A 23,049-nucleotide genomic window follows, 5' to 3' on the forward strand; every position below is an offset into this window, starting at 1 on the left:
CATTCAATGGCAACTTTAGAAACTCTACAAAGCGCCAAAGCATAAATGCAGGAAACATAGGCATATGGGTTAACATGATTTAGTTCAGACGTTCGGCGTAAAGAATGGTCAGCAAAGTCTGAACTTTAACTTCAACCTAAAACGTGTTTAATTAAGGAAGTGCGGGACAAGCAAACAGACGTCAGATTTTCTACCCACCTATAATTTGTGCATCTGTGAATTATAATACCGTGCACACTTTTATTGAATCAAGGTTTAGTCGTTTTGACGTGTTCTGCTACAGGCTTGCCATGGGCTGTTGTCCATGGTGCTGAACAGGTGGATGGCGCTGCTGCCTTTTCAGAGGTTGCTGTCCAGGATGGCGAGGTGCTGAACGGACAGATCCCCAGTGCATTTAGCCTCCCAGGTATTATTTATTCTTATTAATCCACCTGACCGAACACAGTGAAGATAAACATTAAAGAAGTGCGCATGACCCCGTTCATCATTGGTTAACCATGGCCCGTTGTGATGGAGGTGGGTGTCGTCTCTCTCTTGCAGTTTCTCAGTTTACCACTGGAGCGAGACAAAAGCTCGTCTATAGTGTCAGCTGCACCGAAGAAAGGCTGGCTGGGAAGTGGGAATGCGTTTGTGGGAACATTTTTAATGGCCAGACAGTGGCGCCATTACTCTCCTGACACCAATGTGGCAAATTTGTGTGAAGTCCATGACGTACCTCACAATACAGTTTATGGTGGCTCTTGCATCTTGCTAACAAAGTTTGGGAAGTATTGACGTGTTAAAAAAAAAAGTAATATTCTTTTGACATTTCATGTGTGAATTTGATTTTGAAACACGGGGTAAAAACTGAAAATGAGGTGTAGCCTAGCCCTAGGACACATGACATGCCACATATAGCCTACAGTAGGGCTACACAGATTCAAGAAGCTATATGGACTAGCACGCCGGGGAGCCCCTATGCTATTTAACAGGCAGAAAATAGCGTCTACTCAATGACACAAATGATGCAAGCCTAAAGCACCGCATGTAACAGTATATTACATTGACTGACTGGAAGAACCAGATCTAATCAAAAGCAATCATATATTTTTTTGGATTGACATGATACTATTCCAGCTTCACTCCAAAATAAACGGATTGGTTTCACAAACAATAATAATAATCGATTAGTGAGAGGAAAGAAACGATCAAAAATAACCCAAATGATTAAATTTGGCAATCATATTAGGCATTGAAAATAAATGTAAAAAATAATCAAGGTAAAGACGGAGCCGAATGAAAGGCGTGTCTCAGAGGCGTAGCTGAATGATGGAGGGAGCGCACACATCTTCAGCAAAAGCAGGATAAGGAGTGTCAAAATTTCTCTATAACTGCCCATTCGCTTGCGTCAGTATTCGATGAGCGACTGAATAGAAAGGAAAGCACCTCCTATCTTTGGCATCAAGGGGTTTAAATCAGAAAAACAGAGAGAGCGAGCGAGCTGCAGTGAAAAGGGGAGGACCTGGCTACATCAACACATCACGTAAATTGTAAAATGTTATTGCTATAGAAGAACTCTAGCGTCAATGTATTTACTTGCATGCGTTACATGCGGGCATATTTAAATCCGCATCATCACAACGGATCTGTGGAAAGTAAACTTGAGGTAAGTTCGATTCATTTCAACTCAACACGTTCATCCATTCATTCATTCACTCTTCATTCCCTCACTCATCTATCCTACTGACTCATTCAACATTCTCTCCATTGTTCAGTATCTGGTGGAAATGTATATTTGCCTTAGGTTACATTTTACAGCAATAATAGTGAGGCCAGTCCTTTACTGTGTGATAATATCCAACCCGGCCATAGGATGAGACACTGTAGCGACGCTTTCAAGACAAGTGTGGGTTAACATACCCTCTTTATGAATACAAAAAGTACTCAGATGCGTCTGATTAAGGTCTGACCGACAACCACCTTCGCTTTCAAATGTGTGTTTGTGGTATACAGGACTCGAAACCCTGCATTTCTTTCTCAAAGTTAACCCCACAATAAACTTTGCACAGATAATCCTATTTTCTCAATAGGGTTTGGAATGATATTTCATTTCTGACTTCCCATAGTTTACCATTGTGCTGTAATATAGGCATATCGCTGCTATAGTATGATATGGTCATCCATATGGGATGTGCTACAATGAGGAGTGTGTGTTTGTGTAGCCTACAAGCGTGTGTGGGACTCGGGAGGAAGGTCTATCAATGTTTCCTTCATTCATTCAACAGTGTGGATGTCGCCGCCAAGCATTATGCCAGGGAATGAGTGATTGATTTATTTGGTTTAATGCCGTTAAGTCGGTATCGCGGGCCCGTTAAGTCAAATTCCTGTGTGATTATCGAAGATGCGTGGTAGCAATTATGTCAGTCTTCTAAAAAGCCGTGGGAGACTGACACTTCGTTATTTGCGTGGGCATGGCATAGAAGGGGGCAAGCCTGAGCAATGCTGCTTTGACGTAAGCTACTCTGTAGTATACCCACGTCTTTGTTGTATAAGAATGTTGTGACGTACATAATACGTTTATGTTTGTGGGCTATAATGTCTGCATATATTCGATGAGGTTTACAGTGCCTTCATAAAGTTTTCACATCTCTTGACTTTTAATTTTTTTTGTGTTACAGCCTGTATTTAAAATGTATTAGATATATATTTTTTGGTCACTGGCCTACACACAGTACCCCATAATGTCAAAGTGGAATTATATTTTTTACAAATTAATTCAAAATGAAAAGCTGAAATGTTTTGAGTCGATAAGTATTCAACCCGTTTGTTATGGCAAGCCTAAATAAGTTCAGGAGTAAAAGTCACATAATAAGTTGCATGGACTCACTCTGTGTGCAATAATATTGTTTAACATGATTTTTGAATGACTACTTCAAACACAGATTCAACCACAAAGACCAGGAATGTTTTCCAATGTCTCTCAAAGAAAGGGCACCTATTGGTAGATTGGTAAAAATACAAAATTAATTACACTTTGGATGGTGTATCAATACACCCAGTCACTACCATGGTACAGGCGTACTTCCTAACTCAGCTGCCAGAGAGGAAGGAAACCGCTCAGGGATTGTGACTCTAAAACAGTTACAAAGTTTAATGACTGGGACAGGAGAAAACTGAGGATGGATCAACAACATTGTAGTTACTCCACAATAACCAACTAAGCTAATTTACAGAATGAAACGAAGGAAGCCTGTGCCGAATAAAAATATTCCAAAACATGTGTACTATTCGCAACAAGGCACTAAAGTAATACTGCAAAAAAAGTGGCAAAGCAATATAACTTTTTGTCCTGAATACTAAGTGTTATGTTTGGGGCAAATCCAATACAACACGTTACTGAGTACCACTCTTCATATTTTCAAGCATAGTGGTGGCTGCATCATGTTATGAGTATGCTTGTAATCATTATTAAGTACTGGGGAGTTTTTTTTAGGATAAAAAAGAAACAGAATGGAGCTAAGCACCGGCAAAATCCTAGAGGAAAACATGGTTCAGTGTGCTTTCCACCAGACCCTGGGAGATTAATTCATCTTTCAGCAGGACAATAACCTAAAACACAAGGCCAAATCTACACTGAAGTTGCTTACTAAGAAGACAGTGAATGTAGAATACAGTGAATGTTCCTGAGGGGCCAAGTTAAAGTTTTGACTTAAATCTGTTTGAAAATCTATGACAAGACCTGAAAATGGTTGTTTAGCAATGATCAACAACCAATATGACAGAGCTTGAAGAATTTTGAAAATAATAATAGGCGAATGTTGCTCAATCCAGGTGTGGAAAGCTCTTAGAGACTTACCCAGAAAGGCTCACATCTGTAATCACTGCCAAAGGTGACTCAAGGGGTTTAAAACTGATCTAATCAAGATATTAGTGTATTATTGTTCATACATTTTTCACAAATGTTAGAATTTTTCTTCCACTTTGACGTTAGAGTATTTTGTGTAGGTCGTTGACAAAAGAAATGGCAAATAAATCAATTTTAATCCCACTTTGTAACACAACAAAATGTGGAAAAAGTCAAGTGGTGTGAATACTTTCTGAAGGCATTCAAGGTTACCTGAGCAAATCCGTGCAGATAACACAAAGCAAAAGAATACAATGCGGAGACTGAGGAATTTAACAGTTTTTCTGCAATGTTCACCTGTGTTGCATTGGGACAGAGCTCATTGTAGCAAATTAAACTGTTTCCTTGAAGTAATGGTATAATTTCTTATTCTTACTCAAAGAAAGTAGCCACATACAGGGAGGTCATTTTCTTTTCTCATAGCTTTGTAGCACAGTGTTTGCACAGTACACTCTTAGAAAATGAAAAGGTTCTCAATTTCTTCCAGGGTTCAGCAGGGGAACCTTTTCATCTGAGAATGGTATGAAAGACAGGGTTCTAAAAGGGTTCGTTGTTGAGTGAAAAGGTTCTTACCTGACAACAAGGGCTGTTCTGCAGGTAAAGCCGAATAACCCTTTATGGTTCTAGGTAGTGGATATAGGCTATAACATTATAGACCACTCCAAAGATGTAGCCTTACTGCTAGAACTACAATCAATCATTTGAACTTGTATACTACACTTGGACATTTTACATTGGAAATCAATGTAATTATTGTGAGAAACAGAAAGGGATTTTCAAGGTAAACATTTCTACATCGCAAGAAACAATGGTGGCATGTGAGAGGCATTAATTATGTATTGTAGGGGGTGAGACCCTCTTGAAGTGAATGATAAAGAGCCTGACTCTATAACTGCTAGCATTAGCATGTGTTAGGAAAGTAGCGGGGCAATCGTCACAGCTTGATCACTAGCGTCCAGGGAATTATCAACCATTTTTACCACGTCCAGCCAACAGGGAACCAGCTTCACATCAATGACCCCTGCATGGAAACCTTTCCTCAGACGTCACCAGATGTTAAGAATCTATGAATGTTTTAACCATTTACTGATTTAATGTTTTTCATTTAGCCTTTATTTAACTAGGCAAGTCAGTTAAGAACAAATTCTTATTTACAATGACGGCCTACATCATATTACAATTACTTGTCCCCTGTTAACTTTTGGTTGATGTGACTTTTTTTTTACCATATCCAATCCTTTCAGATCTAAACATTGAGAGGTATGGAGGAACTAGGGGTTGTTCATGTTTCTAGATGGGTCTATCGTGTCATGGGGTTGTGGGGCAGGGGGTGGTTGCCACTATAAACCTGTAGTAGGGTATCACAGGGGAGCTTTCAAAAGCACCGAAACGTAGACCCAGTGGAGCAATCGGTCCAACGATTGAAAAAGGAGAAACACACACACACACACACACACACACACACACACACACACACACACACACACACACACACACACACACACACACACACACACACCGACAAACTGAGAAAAGACAGTGGATTCATCAAGCCAGGAGTCCATCGCTCTTCTCTCATGTCCTCTGCCCACTTTTCTCAAGGCCACCACCTAAGTGTTGTATGGCAACATTTGGCTCAACCTTCACCCGAGATCTGTAGTAATGGTAGCATACAATATAATACAGTATGTCATGTCAGCATTGTCTTTGTTCTTTGGGAAATTCAACTGTAATTCATAGATCTAGAGATATTGTTCATACTCATTTCCATCAAAGAGTAACTACCCCCTATATCAAACTGTGTGTGTGTGTGTGTGTGTGTGTGTGTGTGTGTGTGTGTGTGTGTGTGTGTGTGTGTGTGTGTGTGTGTGTGTGCGTGCGTGCGTGCGTGCGTGCGTGCGTGCGTGCGTGCGTGCGTGCGTGCGTTGCCATGGTTTGGCAGTTATTCCTTGCTGAAATGCACAGGAATCAAGAGATTTGAGGGTGGAATTATTTTTGCTATTCTCATGACATTCGAAATCCCCCTCTCTTGACATAATGTTGTTTATCAGACATTTTGGTCTGTCTACTTACCTCCCCCACACCATTCTGGCAATACTGGTATGTACGGCACTTAATGTCTCTTATAGATCTGAGTGGGTGCTTGTGTGTGTGTCTGTGCAGATGGCCCATCTCCAAATGTTTGAATGGTCTTGTGGGAGTAACCATCATACATTAGTGCATACTAATTCAAAGTCCTCCTTTATTCAAGCTTACAGATGCCTTCAATCAGAGATAAGACAATGTGGCTAGAAAGTTGTCAAATCTCGGTAGTGGTCCAAACATAGGAATTACCAAACTGTCAATGTCAGAAAGCTGTTAGTGAGGAAGAGTTTGGCGTAAATCCTTAAAATTGTCCTGTTGTGTTGTTGACCTCTCTGAAAAAGGATATGACATAGAAGGGCGTGGGCAGGTATCCATGGCAACTGAATGCTGACAGGGGTGATGACATGTTTATGCCCCCGTCCCCAAATACAAAAGTCATTACCCCCTCCCTTTGTCTATCTCCCTTATGTGTGCGCACCCACGCGCGCAACACACACTCTCTTCCTCTGTCATAGATTTTCCTCTGGGCCCTGTTGCCACAGTAACCAGAGAACTCCCAGAGATATGTAGAAAAAAAAAACCACAACGGAGAAATCCCAGAGCTGCAGAGGGAGGGAACACGCACGCACACACCTATACATAATAGCAAGATACACCAACACAGCAAGAACACCTGCCCACCCAGCTCGTCTGCTGTCGTCAAGTGGTTTGCAGTTGTCACCGAGGGAGAGCATACATGGACCAAATCCGGGGACTAGATCGATTACCAGACCTTTAATTAGTCACTCTTCTAAATCTGTCTCTCACCGGGGGAAAAGGACTGATGTCAAACATGAGCGACAAAAGCTCCTTCTGGAAATGCTACATTGTGTGAAATTACTTTGACGCTCTGTTCATACAGTAAATCAATATAACTAGAATCACAAACAGTCTCCCTTTAAGACCAGAGTGATTTATTTGATTTATTTTGTAAGGTACTTATAGATTTTTTTTTTAAACACGAAGCACGTGTCAGGGAAACAACATTAGATGTCTATTATTTTTAGTCTAACTGGGAACAACAAGCTACGTGGTTAGTTTCCTCATATAAATCATGTCACAAATGACAATGTAGCCATAGGTTCACACGCCAGAAGAGGGGTTTCCAATCTTTCCCCATTGAAAGCAGTTTCAATCAAGCCTGAACTCAAGCAATAACGACGCATATAATTAAAAAATCTATTGAATTATAACCGGATTATAGTTCCCGTCTAAATGTTGAACAGTGGCCTCCTGGGCTATATGATCTGACAATCACCCCGCCACTTGAAATGGCCACCAGACATGCAGCAGTGTCCAGGCTGTCACTATGCATGATATCACAGGCAGACAGATGGGGGTGGAAGTGTGGAAATGTCTCTGATGAGGGACCCAATCGCTCCCCATGTCCATCATAACCAACCCAGTAGCGTCTGGACACAGCTGTACAGCAGCCACTGGGGGAAACGGACAGAGACAGAGCAATAACTCAAACCCTAGGAGTGACCCAGCACCATTTAATTATATAGCAAACCTGACAAAACATTTGGAGTTGTTTTTGATGTTCATACAGGACATTAACAGTGCTGTAAGCAAGAACCAACGCTTTTCACCGTTTGCCACAGTAGCATGAGATCAACCTTTCTTTGCGTCAACCAAAACTGAAATTAGCCGTTAGCTTTATAAGAACCGTTAGATGTAGGATCTGAATTTGATCACTCTTGTTGCTGAGAATTTTCCTGCACAGCAGGAAATTAAAACTGGTAGAATATTCAACGTTTAAAAAGGCTTCTAACCTTTATAATTTCCACTTTAAAATGTCAGACTTGATTTGCCGAAAAATGTATCAATCCCTACAAAAATATCCATTAATTATAATCCACATTTCCTCTTGCTGCAGGATTATTTTCCTTCTTTATCAAACTGGTTCAAATTCAGATCCTACATATGTATGCATGGATAGTAATTGGGCAGCAGATCACAAGATACTGTAAAGACTAAATATTTGTGTATTATGCATGTTGTGTAGTGGGGTTGTGCCGCATAGCATCATGGAGGTTGTATGTGTTGAGATGATCACATTCTGGACAAATGGTTCAACTTAATTACTGTCTCAAGGCATTACAAAAGATTGGAGACGAGTAGGTCTGAACCTACAGTAACTATAGTATTCTGTCTGTAAATAGTTGGGTTTTACAAGTTTAATTAAAACAGTTATTTTTCATGGTACAGTCTAGGCTAATGTTAGCACAGTGGATTGCTAGCAGAGACGAGTGCATAGTCGAGCTAGCTAAGAGAGAGTTAGCATCATGGACTGCAGAAAAGGAGTCGAGGCCGACGTCGGAGTGGGAGAAAAAACATTTTAAGGCAGGAAAATACAGTATGGAACGGGCATATATTAAACTGTGAAGACAAACTTTAGAATAAAAAAATTGCTAAATGGGCAAACTTGAGGATGAAACGTCAGTGAGTGAAGTGATCGTGACTGAGGAAGATATTGCTGTGAAGACAATATTGAAGTGAATGACAATCAGGAGCCTATTGAGAAATGTAAAATGGTTTCCACGTCACCAGGTTTAATAACAAAACATGCACCAGTAGCATAAATAGAATGCAAATGGAAAGTTTATTAGGGATTTTGGTACACTGGGGAAGAAGGGGGAATTCACCAATCACCTCAGTCCACAAGCCGTTCTTGTTGTCCGTTACATTTTCCAGGGGTAATCCTCATACTCGGGTCCTCAGCCAATCCGGTACACAAGGAGGGTAGTCCCACAGTCCAGGTCACAATAGGTAATCACACAGCTATTGTTCTCTCTTCTCCCACTCTTCATATCACACTTTGTTCTCTCCTTACTCTGCCCCTTTGTGCAGGCTGCTCCCTCCTTTATCCCCAAGTTCTCCCTGGCTTAACGAACCACAGCCTTGCCTCGTTGGGGCAGGAAGTCCATATAAGGCTCGGGGGTGGGGCCGGCGGTCTGCAAGATATCTCCCCTCAATAACCACTCCCCTCACCTCTCCCTGCCGTCTGCCACAAACTATTTGTTCAGCACTTTTGAAATGTACAGCGACAGAATTCAGAACATGTGCCTTTCTTACAGTGTTCTCCCTGTACACCAAGTCAGAACTGTACGATAAATAAAGGGGGCATATAAGCAGACAATGAAAGCTCTTACAATATTCAATGATTATATTTCTCTAAAACAGGTTATAGGCTACATGTGCACCACCAAGTCAGAACAGTAGGCGACATTAAGAGGGGAAAATAGACCAAACTATTAGGGTGAGGCACATGGGCTACTAACAGCTTACTACACAACATACAATTAGTATGTTGTGCTCACTTGAACAGGAAGGAGGCGCGACGGTCCTCCATGGGCAAATTTTGTCATCAAACTTTGTTATCAAAATCTGTCATTCTCTGGATTTATGGTGCTTTCAAGACAACTGGGAACTCTGATAAAACAAGGTTGAATCATGATGACGTCTGTGATCTTCAAGTCGTAGCTTTAGAAAGAGGCCCAAGTTCCCAACCTCCAATTCCTAGTTGGATGACCGTTCAAAACGTAGTTCTGAGTTAACAGTTGTTTTGAGCGCGGCACAAATCTTGCTTCATTGACAGCATGGCCAATGTTGAATGTTTATCATTTTAAGCTTGGAAAAGAGACCCTTAATCCAGACTTGGGACCACACTGCCACTCCAATGAATAGCAGAATAATAATCACTTTGCAATGCTTGCAGTTAGCCACTGATTACTTCCCAACCCCTCACTGTACAATTTGTGATTTCCAACTTGTGTAATGTTTATGTCCAATGGCCGATGAGCACCGATACGTTTTATCTATAATTTCTGTTCATTATTTGTCTTTATATGACAAGGATTAAAAATGATTTGCCAGTAGATTGTCGACTTGATTCATGATGATGACTGCTAGCTAAGATTTAGAAAGTATGATGTTGACATGATCTGTCCAATCAAAGCTACTGTAGATATAACGTGATTTGACGTCATTTTATCTGTGGCCAATGACCTTGAGCTTTCTTGGATGGGCACTTCTAATGTAATTCTATGGCAGCACCCAAGGGGCTTGAATTTTCGTGCTCTATCCTTATACTCGGCGGTGACGTAGTGTCCCCATGAGTGACAGAACACTGAGCCAATCACGGCGCAACTAGAGAACATGATCAACACCTACGCTCCGTATTTTCCACTGGCTGCCCCACCACCACAGAAAGCACTGAGCTAGGCTGAAACACCTGCATTTTGGAGCTGCCTTACTCAATAAAGCAAAAAGAGACCATGTTTGTATGCAGCTTTATTAACTCAATTATTTATTTACTTTTTTACATTGTTTGCAAACTGATATGTGACACGTATTAATGCCAAAATATCACGCAAAAAACTGGCAAGCCACAAAATGTAGCAAAAAAGTGTGGGGCTCAAAACAGGTGGGGCTCTGACTCACCTGCCCTGAATGACGGGTCGCCACTGTTGCTGAAAGGTTTAGGTTCCACAAAAGAAATCAGGAAGAGGGAGAATCAGTGAAAATGTTTGTTAAAGAAACTTTAATGATGTTTTAAATGACACCATTAGAGACAGACTAGTATGTGGCCTACAGAGTGAAGCTACACAAAAGAGACTATTGAAGTCAGTGTGGAACTAGCTGCTAAAGAGGCTCAGCAGACAGGGAAATCAGGACGAGTGCACACGAGTGGAACTGAAAATCAGAGACAGGGAAATCAAGGCACATGCTTCCACTGTGGCAAAGCGGGACATCTACAGTACATGCTGGTGTAAGGACATGGATTGCTGAGCCTGTGGTAAAAAGGGCCACTATGCACAAGCCTGCAGAAACAAAAAGAGATCAAAGAAAGAGACGTTCCTACGAAAGCAAAAGAGACATGTTCACGCTGTTGAGTAAGAGATCACAGAGGTGAGTGACTCAGATGAGGAAGTCACATTGAAAATAGTGACTGTGGGGAGGGGGAGGGGGAGGGGGAGGGGGGAGGGGGGGGGTCTGTATCTCTGTGTCAGACACAGTCTCCGAAAAGACACTGAAACACCTTCCACTTCAGCCAGTACACATCGTGTTTAGGACTTACACAGGCGAAGAGGCATCCCTGAGGTCACAGTTCAGTTAAATGGACAAACTGAAGCTGTCACTCTACGTAATAAAAAGAGACTATCCATCACTACTGGGACACTCGTGGCTGGAGAAAATCACACTGGACTGGCCATCAGCGCCTACAATGACACATGGAGACACAGGCCTAACCGCCATCTTAAAGAAACATGGAGGAGTCTTTAATGGAGAGCTGGGTAGCATGAAAGACATAATAGTGAAGCTTAGCATTAAGCCAGACAAAAAAACAAAGTTTCCATAAGGACGACCCGTACCTTATGCTATCATTCCAAAAGTTTAGCCTGACTTGGACACTTTAGTCATGAACAAAGTACTGGAGCCGATCAGTGTGAGTGAATGGGTGACACCCATCTTACCTGTCCCTAAAGGAAAACTCCACCCAACAACTATATCCACCCAACAAATATCCATTGTTGCTATAGTCCCAAAATGTTTTGCTTGTCAGAAAGTTTGCAAGATATGTGACTCAAAATACAGAAATCATCCCTGTATGATGCACTGTGCATCATACGATGCTGCGTTTTGCATCATATGATGCAAAAAATCGTGATTGCTGACATTCAAAACATTTTGGGACGATGACAACAGTGGACGAATGAAACAAATACCAAAAGATAGTTTTGATTAGAGTTTTTCTTTAGGAAGGATGGTGGAATCAGGATATGTGGAGACTTTAAAGTCACGGTAAACCTTGTGTTGTCTGCTGAGCAGTATCTGCTACTAAACATCGACAACCTTTTCGCAGGTTTAGCTGTGGGTCAAAAGTTCAGCAAAATCGACTTCTGCCAAGCCTACCTGCAGATGCACGTGGATGAAAAGTCAAAGGAGCTGCTGACCATCGTGACACACAAGGGACTCTTCAGGTACGCAAGGGACTCTTCAGGTACTGTCGTCTACCGTTAGGAATCACAAGTGCACCAGCGCTGTTTCAGAGGGCGATGGACCACATCTTGAGTGGATTGCCCGGAGTACAATGCTACCTGGATGACATTTTTTTTACTGGCAAGGACGATGAGGACCATCTCCGAAACTTGGATGCAACCTTACAGGGATTGAAGGACTACGGACTGCGAGTTCGTAAGGACAAATGTGCATTCTTCCAATCCTCGGTTGAATACCTCAGGCACGTCATTGACGCTACGGGCCTCCACAAGGCTCTGTCCAAGGTCAAGACTATCTTGGACTCCCCAGCTCCTCAGAACATTAGCCAGCTACGTTCTTTCCTGGGGTTAATTGAATTACTACGGACGTTTTATCCCGAGCATAGCAATGAAGCTGAAGCCGCTGCATCAGTTGCTTTGTCAGGACAAAACATGGAAATGAACAGAACAATGCGAGAAAACCAAGGAAACACTCATGAAATCTGAGGCATTGACACACTTTGACCCGTCATTGCCCATCCAACTAGCTTGTGATGCTAGTCCCAATGGTGTGGGAGCAGTCGTGTCCCATATCATGCCTTCCGCTGAAGGGAAGCTGATTGCTTTTGCATCGATGACATAGAACAAAGCAGAAAGTAAGTACAGTATGCACAGATTAAACGAGAAGCCCTAGGCATAGTTTTGGAGTGTGTAAGATTCATAGTATCTATATGGGAGGAAGTTCACCCTTACTGATCATCGTCGGCTGACGAGCATCTTTGGACATCATACTGGGATTCTGTCACTTGTAGCGAGCAGAATGCAAAGGTGGACTTTGTTATTGTCAACACACACCTACGACATCAAATATCGCAAGTCAGAACTGCACTGCAACTCAGAACTGCACTGCAACGCAGATGGACTTTCCAGGTTGCAACTACTTGTGGTTAAGCCGTTGTCACGTCAAGTTGACATCTTCTACTTTAGACAAATGGAGAACACCAGAAAGACCCAGTGTTATCTGATGTGATGGACATCGTCATCAAAGGCAGAACCGCAGGAGATGCTGAGGAACTAAAACCCTACCTTTCCAGGAGAACTGAGCTGTCAGTACAGACCGGTTGTCTGCTGTGGGGGAGGAGAGTTATCATTCCACCTTCTCTGAGGAAACCAGTGTTGCACCAATTACACTCAGGTAATTGTGGAATGGTTCGCATGAAAGAGATCGCACAAGCTACTTCTGGTGGCCTGAACTGGATGGAAGCATTGAGGAGAAAGCAAAAACACGTTCCTCATGTCAGAAGGTTCGCAATGTACCTCAACTTTCACCTCTTCATCCGTGGAGTTGGCCTGAGGAAGCGTGCCAACACATACACGTCGACTTCGCAGGTCCTTTCGAAGACAGAAGGTTTCTCGTGGTCATGGATGCTCATAGCAAGTGGCCAGAGGTCTACTACTGAAGAGAAGACCATCGAGGAGCTTGGAGAAGTGTTTAGTCGGTTCACCAATCCATTTTGTTAGTGACAACAGACTGCAGCTAGTGTCCCAAGAAATGGCTACGTTCCTACAGATGAATGGCATACAACACATCAGGTCCGCACCGTATCATCTATCTACCAACAGGCTAGCAGAGAGGTTCATTCAGACCATGAAACATGACTTAAAAGCAGCTCAAGGAACACTGCAGCAACTCTTGAAAAGCTTCCTGCTATCCTACAGGAACACTCCTCATGCAACCACCTCGCCTGCATCGCTACTCATGAAGAAAGAGCTATGCACAAGCTTCGACCTACTCAAACCTCTGAACGCAAAGGAGACGTCAACAGGGGAGTCATGTCAAACATTGTGAACTGAGAGCAAAGGACAGAGCTTTCAATCCTGAAGAAACTGCCTTAGCTAGGAACTACCTCAGGGTTCCTGCCACAGTCATTACTCAGGCTCGTCTTGTGTCCTACAGGGTCCACACTGCAGAAGACGTTGTCTGGAAAAGGCACACAGATCAGTTCCTGTTGAGTAACGCAACACTGACAGAACCACCAGTCATGAGTGGTCCAGAACTGTTACTGGATGACACCATGACCCTGGAGGCTCACAGTCACCTTCTCAGGACTGTTATTCATAATGGGGACAATTTATGTAAGAGGTGAGGAGTTGTGATTTTGGGGTTATGCCGCAGAGCATCATTGGGTTGTACGTGTTGAGACGATCACGTTCTGTATAAATGGCTGAACTGAATTCCTCTCTCCCGTATCATCATCATTTAATTGTTATAAAGACGTGGTTGTGAAACCCAAAAGACATAACAATGTACTCATACGTGTATGAGGATAGCCAAGTATATTTGACCCAGTAAAGCAGTGGAGAGCTCAGTAGCTACGCGATGGCCTCCCGCTCTGCTCGAACATGAATGAATCAGAGTGTTGTTTGATATGTTGGACAGGACCAGGTGTTGGTGGGAAGCATTGGCAGCTCCTCAGAGAACAATACAGTGATCACAGAGCTGTGTGGTGTACTTATTAAAGCCCAACTTCCTATAGAGAGAGAGAAAGAGAGACAGAGAGAGGGAGGGAGAAGGAGAGAAAGAGAGGAAGGGAGAGAAAGGAAGATAAAAATAGAGTGAGTGAGTGAGAGAGAGAGACAGAGAGGAAGAGAGAGAAATCAACACCTCTTTTAGATGAACACAGAGAGGTGTCTGCTCTTACTTTGGAAACTCCAAGGGCTCCCACATACTTCAAACAGAATGCTCTGCATGGAGTACCACAGGAGCCTTACTCTAGAGACTAACGCCAGAGCTCCAGCTAGCATCTGTCTGGTCCATGGGAATCCTTTGGCTGTAACACACAAGGCTCAGATACCCACAGGGGGAAATATGTCTCCTGCTGCTCAATGATCTGAAAGCACTTAATAGGTGGGAACAACATGGCAGGGTCTGGAAGTACAGTACATTCAAGTGATATTTTGCTTGAAAAAGACATCAAACATTGTGAAGATAGAGTGGACTATCCCTTTAACACAAAGAGTAATGGGTTTCACAATATTGATTCTACCTGCCCAGGCTTATTAACACGTCCGCCCCTTTTTTTAAATTTTCGCCTAAAATGACATTCCCAAATCTGCCTGTAGCTCAGGACCTGAAGCAAGGATATGCATATTCTTAATACCATTTGAAAGGAAACACTTTGTAGTTTGTGGAAATGTGAAATGAATGTAGGAGAATATAGCACATTAGATCTGGTAAAAGATAATGCAAAGAAAAAACCATGCGTTTTTTTTGTATCTTTTTTTGTACCATCATCTTTGAAATGCAAGAGAAAGGCCATAATGTATTCTTCCAGCCCAGGCGCAATTTATATTTTGGCCACTAGATGGCAAAAGTGTATGTGCAAAGTTTTAGACTGATCCAATGAACCATTGTATTTCTGTTCAGAATTTTGTATCAAGACTGCCCAAATGTGCCTAATTGGTTTATTAAAAACTTTTCCAGTTCAACCTCATGCTAATCGCATTAGCCTACGTTAGCTCAACCGTCCCGAGGGGGACCCACCAATCCTGTAGAGGTTTAAAGATAAATATTCACAAGATAAGCATGGCATAGAACTCTGGTGGCTCAGTTATGGGGTGGGGTGCATTTTCCTGGCATGGTTTAGGTCCATGCAGCCCCTAGAGGGAAAGGTAAACACCAATAAATACACAGCCATTCTGATTGATAACCTTCAACCTATGGTGAAGCATTTCTATCCTGATGGGATAGAAATGAAGACAATGTCCCCATCCACAGGGCACGAGTGGTCACTGAATGGTTTGATGAGCATAAAAACGATGTAAAACATATGCCATAGCCGTCTCAGTCATCAGATCTCAACCCAATTGAAAACTTATGGGAAATTCTAGAGTGGCACTTGATAAAAGCGTATTCCACAACCATCAACAAAACACCAAATTATGGAATTTCTTGTGGAAGAATGGTGTCGCGTACCTGCAATAGAGTTCCAGACACTTGTAGAATCTATGCCAAGGTGCATTGAAGCTGTTCTGGCAGCTCGTGGTGGCCCATGCCCTATTAAGACACTTTATGTTGGTGATGCTTTGAGTGTTTTTAACGACACAGAACTGATACCGATCACTTGATTAAGTGACAGATAGCTGGCAAAATGCTTTTTTGACCATGTCCCTATGTTTGAGCAAATCCCCCAACCAAAACCTTGAATTGGTCATTTTGACTCGAGATCCGGACTGTTCTTCCTCTTAGTCTCTCACTCAGTCATCCTCCCATACAATGGCAATCTGTCAGCCCTCCCCAGGCTTACCCCCCTTCCATTCCACCTTATTTCTCCACAACCTCCATACCCAAAGCAAGATGAATGACTCCCGTATGCAATCTGACTATAGTGTTGATGGCAGATGACACGCTCGCTCGCACACACACACACACACACACACACACACACACACACACACACACACCAGTGCAATTCTTATTTGCATGTCTGAAAGTGCTCTCATGTGACTGATTGGGTATTGAACCTGGGTTATCTGTCGCCTCAGGATTGTGTTAGCCCTCTGAGCTAAAGCCTAGGCAAGGTTATTCATCATGCAAGCATAGCTTACTGAACCACCTCTGCTACACTCATTGTCATGCACCTGAGCTCACATCTGAAAATGCAATAGTCCTACATAACACCCCAACTGTGAAGCTATAGTATTGCTTTTCCTAACATCCATTTTTAACCATTAGCACTGAGCATTAAGATCAATGGTACATGTAATACATTTTCAATGGCTATTTGGATCAGTCTATTGTGTCGATGTTTTCCATACTTTTCCATTCTCTGGCATTATTGCAAGGCAGTCCTCATGGAACATTGGACCCCACAAAAAATTGCCTAGTCTGAGATGTGTTTTTTTGCTTGCCGTGACAATCTACATAGGAGTTGGCAAGACAGCACAAACAGATGTGTGCCCAGGCTACACAAACACACCTTTGATGACAATGTGCTTGGCCTCTGCTTCCCACTGCACTGTGCTTTCATAGATCTGAGAGCCCATCAATTAACTGCCTCTCCTGTGTCTTGTTCAGGTTAATGATAATCTATGATGGCAAGCCTGGCTTTAAAGGGACCAGCTTGTTTCACTGTTTATCTCAGTCGAGGGTCTCTGAGATATTGTTCAAGTGCACAAGAAGATAGCGAGGATGCTATTTAGATAAGATAATGTATGCTTTCTCGAGATCAAGCTCACTGTATGTCATGATTATGCTATTGTGTTGTGTATGAACTCACTCTAATGTGATTGTAGTGGGGATATTTGTATTGGCTTGTCCCAGCTTGCAAAAGTGATTGACATGACATCCTGTCAACCAACTACTCCTGCTGGGGTAGATTCAACTATATCTACAAGGCGAATGGCATTCATGTTTTTTCTGATACTGCTTCTGATCCCATCCTTCGATGACCATTCCTGATCTTCTCTTCCTTCTCTTCCTCAGGTCTTAGGAAACAAATAACAACAGGGATCCCAACCACCCCCCCCAACATGCCGGAGCAGAGCAATGACTACCGTGTTGTGGTGTTTGGGGCTGGCGGTGTGGGCAAGAGCTCCTTGGTCCTTCGCTTTGTCAAGGGAACCTTCCGGGACACCTACATCCCCACCGTGGAGGACACCTACCGCCAGGTGATCAGCTGTGACAAGAGCGTGTGCACCCTCCAGATCACCGACACCACGGGCAGCCACCAGTTCCCCGCCATGCAGCGCCTGTCTATCTCCAAGGGCCACGCCTTCATCCTGGTCTACTCCGTCACCAGCCGCCAGTCTCTGGAGGAGCTCAAGCCCATCTACCAGCAGGTGCTTGCCATCAAGGGCAGCGTGGACGCCATCCCCGTCATGCTGGTGGGCAACAAGAGCGACGAGACCCAGCGTGAGGTGGAGACCAAGGAGGGTGAGGCGCAGGCGACAGCATGGAAGTGTGCTTTCATGGAAACCTCGGCCAAGATGAACTGCAACGTCAAGGAGCTCTTCCAGGAGCTGCTCACCCTGGAGAAGAAGAGGAACATGAGTCTGAGCGTCGACGGCAAGCGCTCAGGCAAGCAGAAACATGCCGACAAGCTTAAGGGCAAGTGCAGCATCATGTAGGGAGGGAGAGGTGATGCCTGACCACTAGGAGGAAAGACAGAGGTTGGGGAGGGTAGTGGTGGTGGTGGTGGTGGAAAGGGTGGGCGTTCTTGAAGAGACTCACTTCGAGGAATGGAGGGAAGGTTGGGGTGGGGGTGGAATGGGGGTCGTCTGAGAGGGATTTTGTTATCCTGAAAGAGGCAACCCCCCCCCTTACTTTATACCACTACCCCCATCTCCACCTTTCCCCCACTCTGCTCATACCATTAACCAGGAATCGCCCCTAGGGCAGAGTCAACCCTTCTGTCTCACTGGTTTTGATTTGGAGGTTTGCCTCTCCATCAAAAAATGTATGCCACTGAAGGCCCAAATAGAAAAGTTTGGGACTCAAGAGTCAAGTTCTAAGAGAAGGTCAAATATCGATGCATCTCTGCTGTGATGGGAAAAAGGAAAGAATATGGAGCCCTGAGAATTCATATCCTGTTCAGGGTATAATGACAAAAAGGGGGAACTCCCTACACAGTGCCCATTTCAATATTATTCACTCCACGTGCGCCCTCTTTTCCCTATAGCTGTCTGTCTCCTGCTAATATGAGATAGCCACATGACTCTTATGATTGTGAAAGGTAATAGGGTGGATTTGCGGGAGATGAGAGGGTATCAAGTTTAATGTGAAAGTAATGGAAACATGAATTTTCATCAATTCAAGTACATTTCCATAAGCACAAGTTGGACTTTCGCCCTTCAGTCTCTCTGTATTTACCTGGTAATTGGATGGGAGTTGAGAACTAGACATCAATAAAGGGCTCTATTCAATCTGTATAGCGGAAGTTCAGCGTTACAGCATCATTTAAATTTAGAGGCAATGTTCTCTCGTTAGAGGACACTGCATTCACGGTAAACGCTGCATACAGTGCATTCGGAAAGTACTCAGACCCCTTGACTTTTTCCACCAAAATGTATGTTACAGCCTTATTCTAAAATGGATGAAAAAAAAATAATCATAAATCTACACACAATACCCCGTAATGACAAAGCAAAAACAGATTTTTAGAACTGCTTGCAAATGTTTAAAAAAATATATGAAATATCACATTTACAATTGACATTGCGAAAATGTCTAAAAACCTGTTTTCACTTTGTCATTATGGAGCATTGTGTGTAGATTGATGAGGATTTTTATTTATGAGTTCCATTTTAGAATAAGGCTGTAATGTAACAAAATGTGGAAAAAGTGAAGGGGTCTGAATACATTCCGAATGCACTGTATGTTGGCTCAATCAGAAATGACCTTTACATTTCTATCGCTGCAGCGATACAGATTGAATAGAGCCCCAAGTTGTTGACTGAAAGTTATTGATTCATTATACAGTGCATTCTGACATTTTTCAGACCCCTTGACTTTATCCACCATTTGTTACGTTACAACCGTATTCAAACATTTAAAATAGGTTTTTAGAAATTTTAGCCATGTTATTAAAAATTAAAAGGTGAAATATCACATTTACATAAGTATTCAGACCTTTTACTCAGTACTTTGTTGAAGCACCTTTGGCAGCAATTACAGTCTTGAGTCTTCTTGGGTATGACGCTACAAGCTTGGCACACCTGTATTTGGGTAGTTTCTCCCATTCTTTTGTGCAGATCCTCTCAAGCTCTGTCAGGTTGGATGGGGAGTGTCACTGCACAGCTATTTTCATGTCTCTCCAGATCGGGTTCAAGTCCAGGCTCTGGCTGGGTCACTGAAGGACATTCAGAAACTTGTCCCGAAGCCACTCCTGCATTGTCTTGGCTGTGTGCTTAAGGTCGTTGTCCAGTCGGAGGTCCTGAGCAGTCTGGAGCAGGTTTTCATCAGGGCTCTCTCTGTACTTTGCTCCGTTCATTATTCCCTCGATCCTGACTAGTCTCCCAGTCCCTGCCACTGAAAAACATCCCCACAGCATGATGCTGCCACCACCATAGTTCACTGTAGGGATGGCGCCAGGTTTCCTCCAGACGTAACGTTTGGGATTCAGGCCAAAGAGTTCAATCTTGGTTTCAGCAGACTAGAGAATCTTGTTTCTCATGGTCTGAGAGTCTTTAGGTGCCTTTTGGAAAACTCCAAGTGGGCTGTGCCTTTTACTGAGGAGTGGCTTCCGTCTGGCCACCATAAAGGCCTGGTTGGTGGAGTGCCGCAGAGATGTTTGTCCTTCTAGAAGATTCTCCAATCTCAACAGAGGAACTCTGGAGCTCCTTCAGAGTGACCATCGGGATATTGGTCACCTCCCTGACCAAGGCCCTTCTCCCCAGATTTCTCAGTTTGGCCGGGTGCCAGCTCTAGGAAGAATTTCCAAACTTCTTCCATTTAAGAATGATGGAGGCAACTGTGTTCTTGGGGACCTTCAATGCTGCAGACATTTTTTGGTGTCCTTCCCCAGATCTGTGCTTCGACACAATCATGTCTCCGAGCGCTACGGACAATTCCTTCGACCTCATTGCTTGGTTTCTGCCCTGACATGCACTGTCAACCTTATATAGACAGGTGTGTGCCTTTCCAAATCATGTCCAATCAATTGAATTTACCACAGGTGGACTCCAATCAAGTTGTAGAAACATCTGAAGGATGATCAATGGAAACAGGATGTACCTGAGCTCAATTTAGAGTCTCTGTAAATATATGTTTTATATTTTTTTAATTTTAATTACATTTGCTAAAATGTCTAAAAACCTGTTTTCGCTCTGTCATTATGGGGTATTGTGTGTAGATTGAGGAGGAAAATATTTATATAATCAATTTTAGAATAAGGCTGTAACGTAACAAAATGTGGAAAAAGTAAAAGTGTCTGAATACTTTCCGAATGCACTGTATATTGCAGGTACAGGTTAGGCCTATCAAAGGTTGCTAATTAACGGTAGCATGTGTAGTAATAAAAAGATAGGAAATATAGCTGCAAGTGGTCTCTGCATTTTGCTGTTCATTTGAAATGCCTTTCCTACCAGTTGACTTGACATTTTGTATCATTTCAACATTTAAGTGAGCTTTAGCTAAACAAAGCACAAGCAAATAACAAAAGCAACAAGCAGTCAATGCACGTTTGAAATGTAAACGTTTTTGAAGAAATGTAATTAATCTCTATCGCACAAATATTTTGGACCCTCATATCATTAAATAAGGTGTCTATATCAATGTTGATCACATTATATTCATATCTTCTGTTAATATACTGTATAATATACTGTAAATAATATATTTTATGCTCCAAATGCTCATATTGTCTTGCTTTGCCTCTCCTCCCTATTGAATATTTGTTGCAATCCAAAAATCACATGCCATTGCTTTAGCAATATGACAGCACTTTGAGGATTTGGAGCACAGTGACATTTGATCTTTTGGTAAACCCTTTGACGTGCTCTGGATGAATAATTTCACTTGAGGGTATTTTGCAATTTGAATCATATAAAGGAACTGCCAAATAAAGACAACTAAATGTACATATAATTGGTAATTGGTCAATTTACATGCACACTGTTACATGCAATGTCTCAAGCAGTGATGTAGTGGTAATAAAATAGGTAGGTAAACTCTGATTGCCAGTCGCAGTGAGAAAAGTAACTCTCCCTATATTTTCAATGCATTTTTCCCCAAAAGGCGGGAAAACTGTTGTGCAAAAAAAGTGGGTAAACTTCCTTTACTTGCGTTTACACTCCACTACACCACTAGTTTAAAGAATGAGTCCTGCAGGAGTAAGTACATGATCATTTTACTTAGAGAAATACTTGCTCTTAGGTGTGCTGTACCATTTCATTCATGGCCTAATATGAATAGAATGATAGAACATTTATCCAACACTAACCCCTCATCCCAATAGATGTCCCTATCTTTTCAACAGCCTGACTGTTTTGTATTCAGTTAGTTCCCAGAAAGAAAATTACATCTGTCGTTCCTGTACATGTTCACTGTTTCCTCCCAGACAGTGTTGTTATAACAGCACCATGATTACATTGTAGATGTTATTCTACTCTGTCTGAATACTGACACGTCGTGTCATGCATTATTGAAGCAGAGGGAGATTCTGTGCAGCAGCTGCAGCTGGATGGATGATGGCTACCGAACAAGCTGTCTTCTTCATTGATTGGCTAGTGGCGAAAAAGCCCACGAGTCCAGCGGTTAGAAGGAGTGGGCTGAAATCAATGGGGGGATTTGCTCGGAGGATTGGACAGGTTGCAGGGCGACAGTGTTTGATCACTGCAGAGAACGAGCACGAGCTGCCATCGGGATGCTTACTAAGTAGAAGGCAGGAGAGAGAGAGAGGAAGAAGCCAACAGACAGCTATAAGGGGATTACACAGGGCCAATGGGCCATAGTAGTAGCCTAGGCAGGAGGACAATGTGTACACCACAGTATATACAGGGTTACAGAGCGTCACTCTTTCACCGACAGATACGGATTCAAGGCTGTCTTACCCTATCATTAGCAACACATGACTGACTCTAATGTGCTCTGACTGGGGAAGGGTCAAGAAGAGATGATCCCCATTACATTTTTCAGTGTTACTTTATATTAACGCCATCATCCAGAGATACAATATTATGGACAGAGGAGCAACACCTAAATGTAGCTACCTCTGTATTTGTTTTGATTTGATCAGATGATGAGATCCTTTTCAGGGCATGACAAAAATAGCATTCTTCCTGCCCTGCGAGAGAGTGCTTATTGTACATATCAGAGAGAGGCAATGTTCGTTCTATGTAGCGTATATCGTAACGCGCCGCTGTATTTCTGGGTGAGAATGACACCACATCCAGGTCACACACTACACAGGATCGCGAGTGACTTATGCTTTCAAAATCGTACAATCTCATGCAATTTTCTATCATAATCTTTTTTCCGGATTTGGGATGCTTGACACTTTGAGTTTTCAATATTATAGATTCTTCCACTATACAACAAGGTGCTTAATTTATCAACAA

At 42.7% G+C, this 23,049-nt stretch overlaps 1 protein-coding gene across 1 annotated transcript; it reads left to right on the forward strand.

The window, feature by feature from the left end:
• Positions 1-1,289: 1,289 nt before the first annotated feature.
• On the forward strand, positions 1,290-21,577 carry diras1a (DIRAS family, GTP-binding RAS-like 1a). Its single transcript, XM_014216040.3, has 2 exons — positions 1,290-1,645; positions 17,477-21,577. Exon 2 carries the CDS (start codon positions 17,524-17,526, stop codon positions 18,118-18,120), a length of 597 nt encoding a protein of 198 aa, XP_014071515.1. The 5' UTR covers positions 1,290-1,645; positions 17,477-17,523; the 3' UTR covers positions 18,121-21,577.
• Positions 21,578-23,049: the final 1,472 nt, after the last annotated feature.

The sequence above is a fragment of the Salmo salar genome, chromosome 10, assembly GCF_965601325.2.
Source record: "Salmo salar chromosome 10, fSalSal1, whole genome shotgun sequence".
Lineage (NCBI taxonomy): Eukaryota > Metazoa > Chordata > Actinopteri > Salmoniformes > Salmonidae > Salmo > Salmo salar.

What these genes read in the sequence shown, in the direction of transcription:
- diras1a (XM_014216040.3), top strand. Translation starts at nt 17,524, where the DNA reads ATGCCGGAGCAGAGCAATGACTACCGTGTTGTGGTGTTTGGGGCTGGC.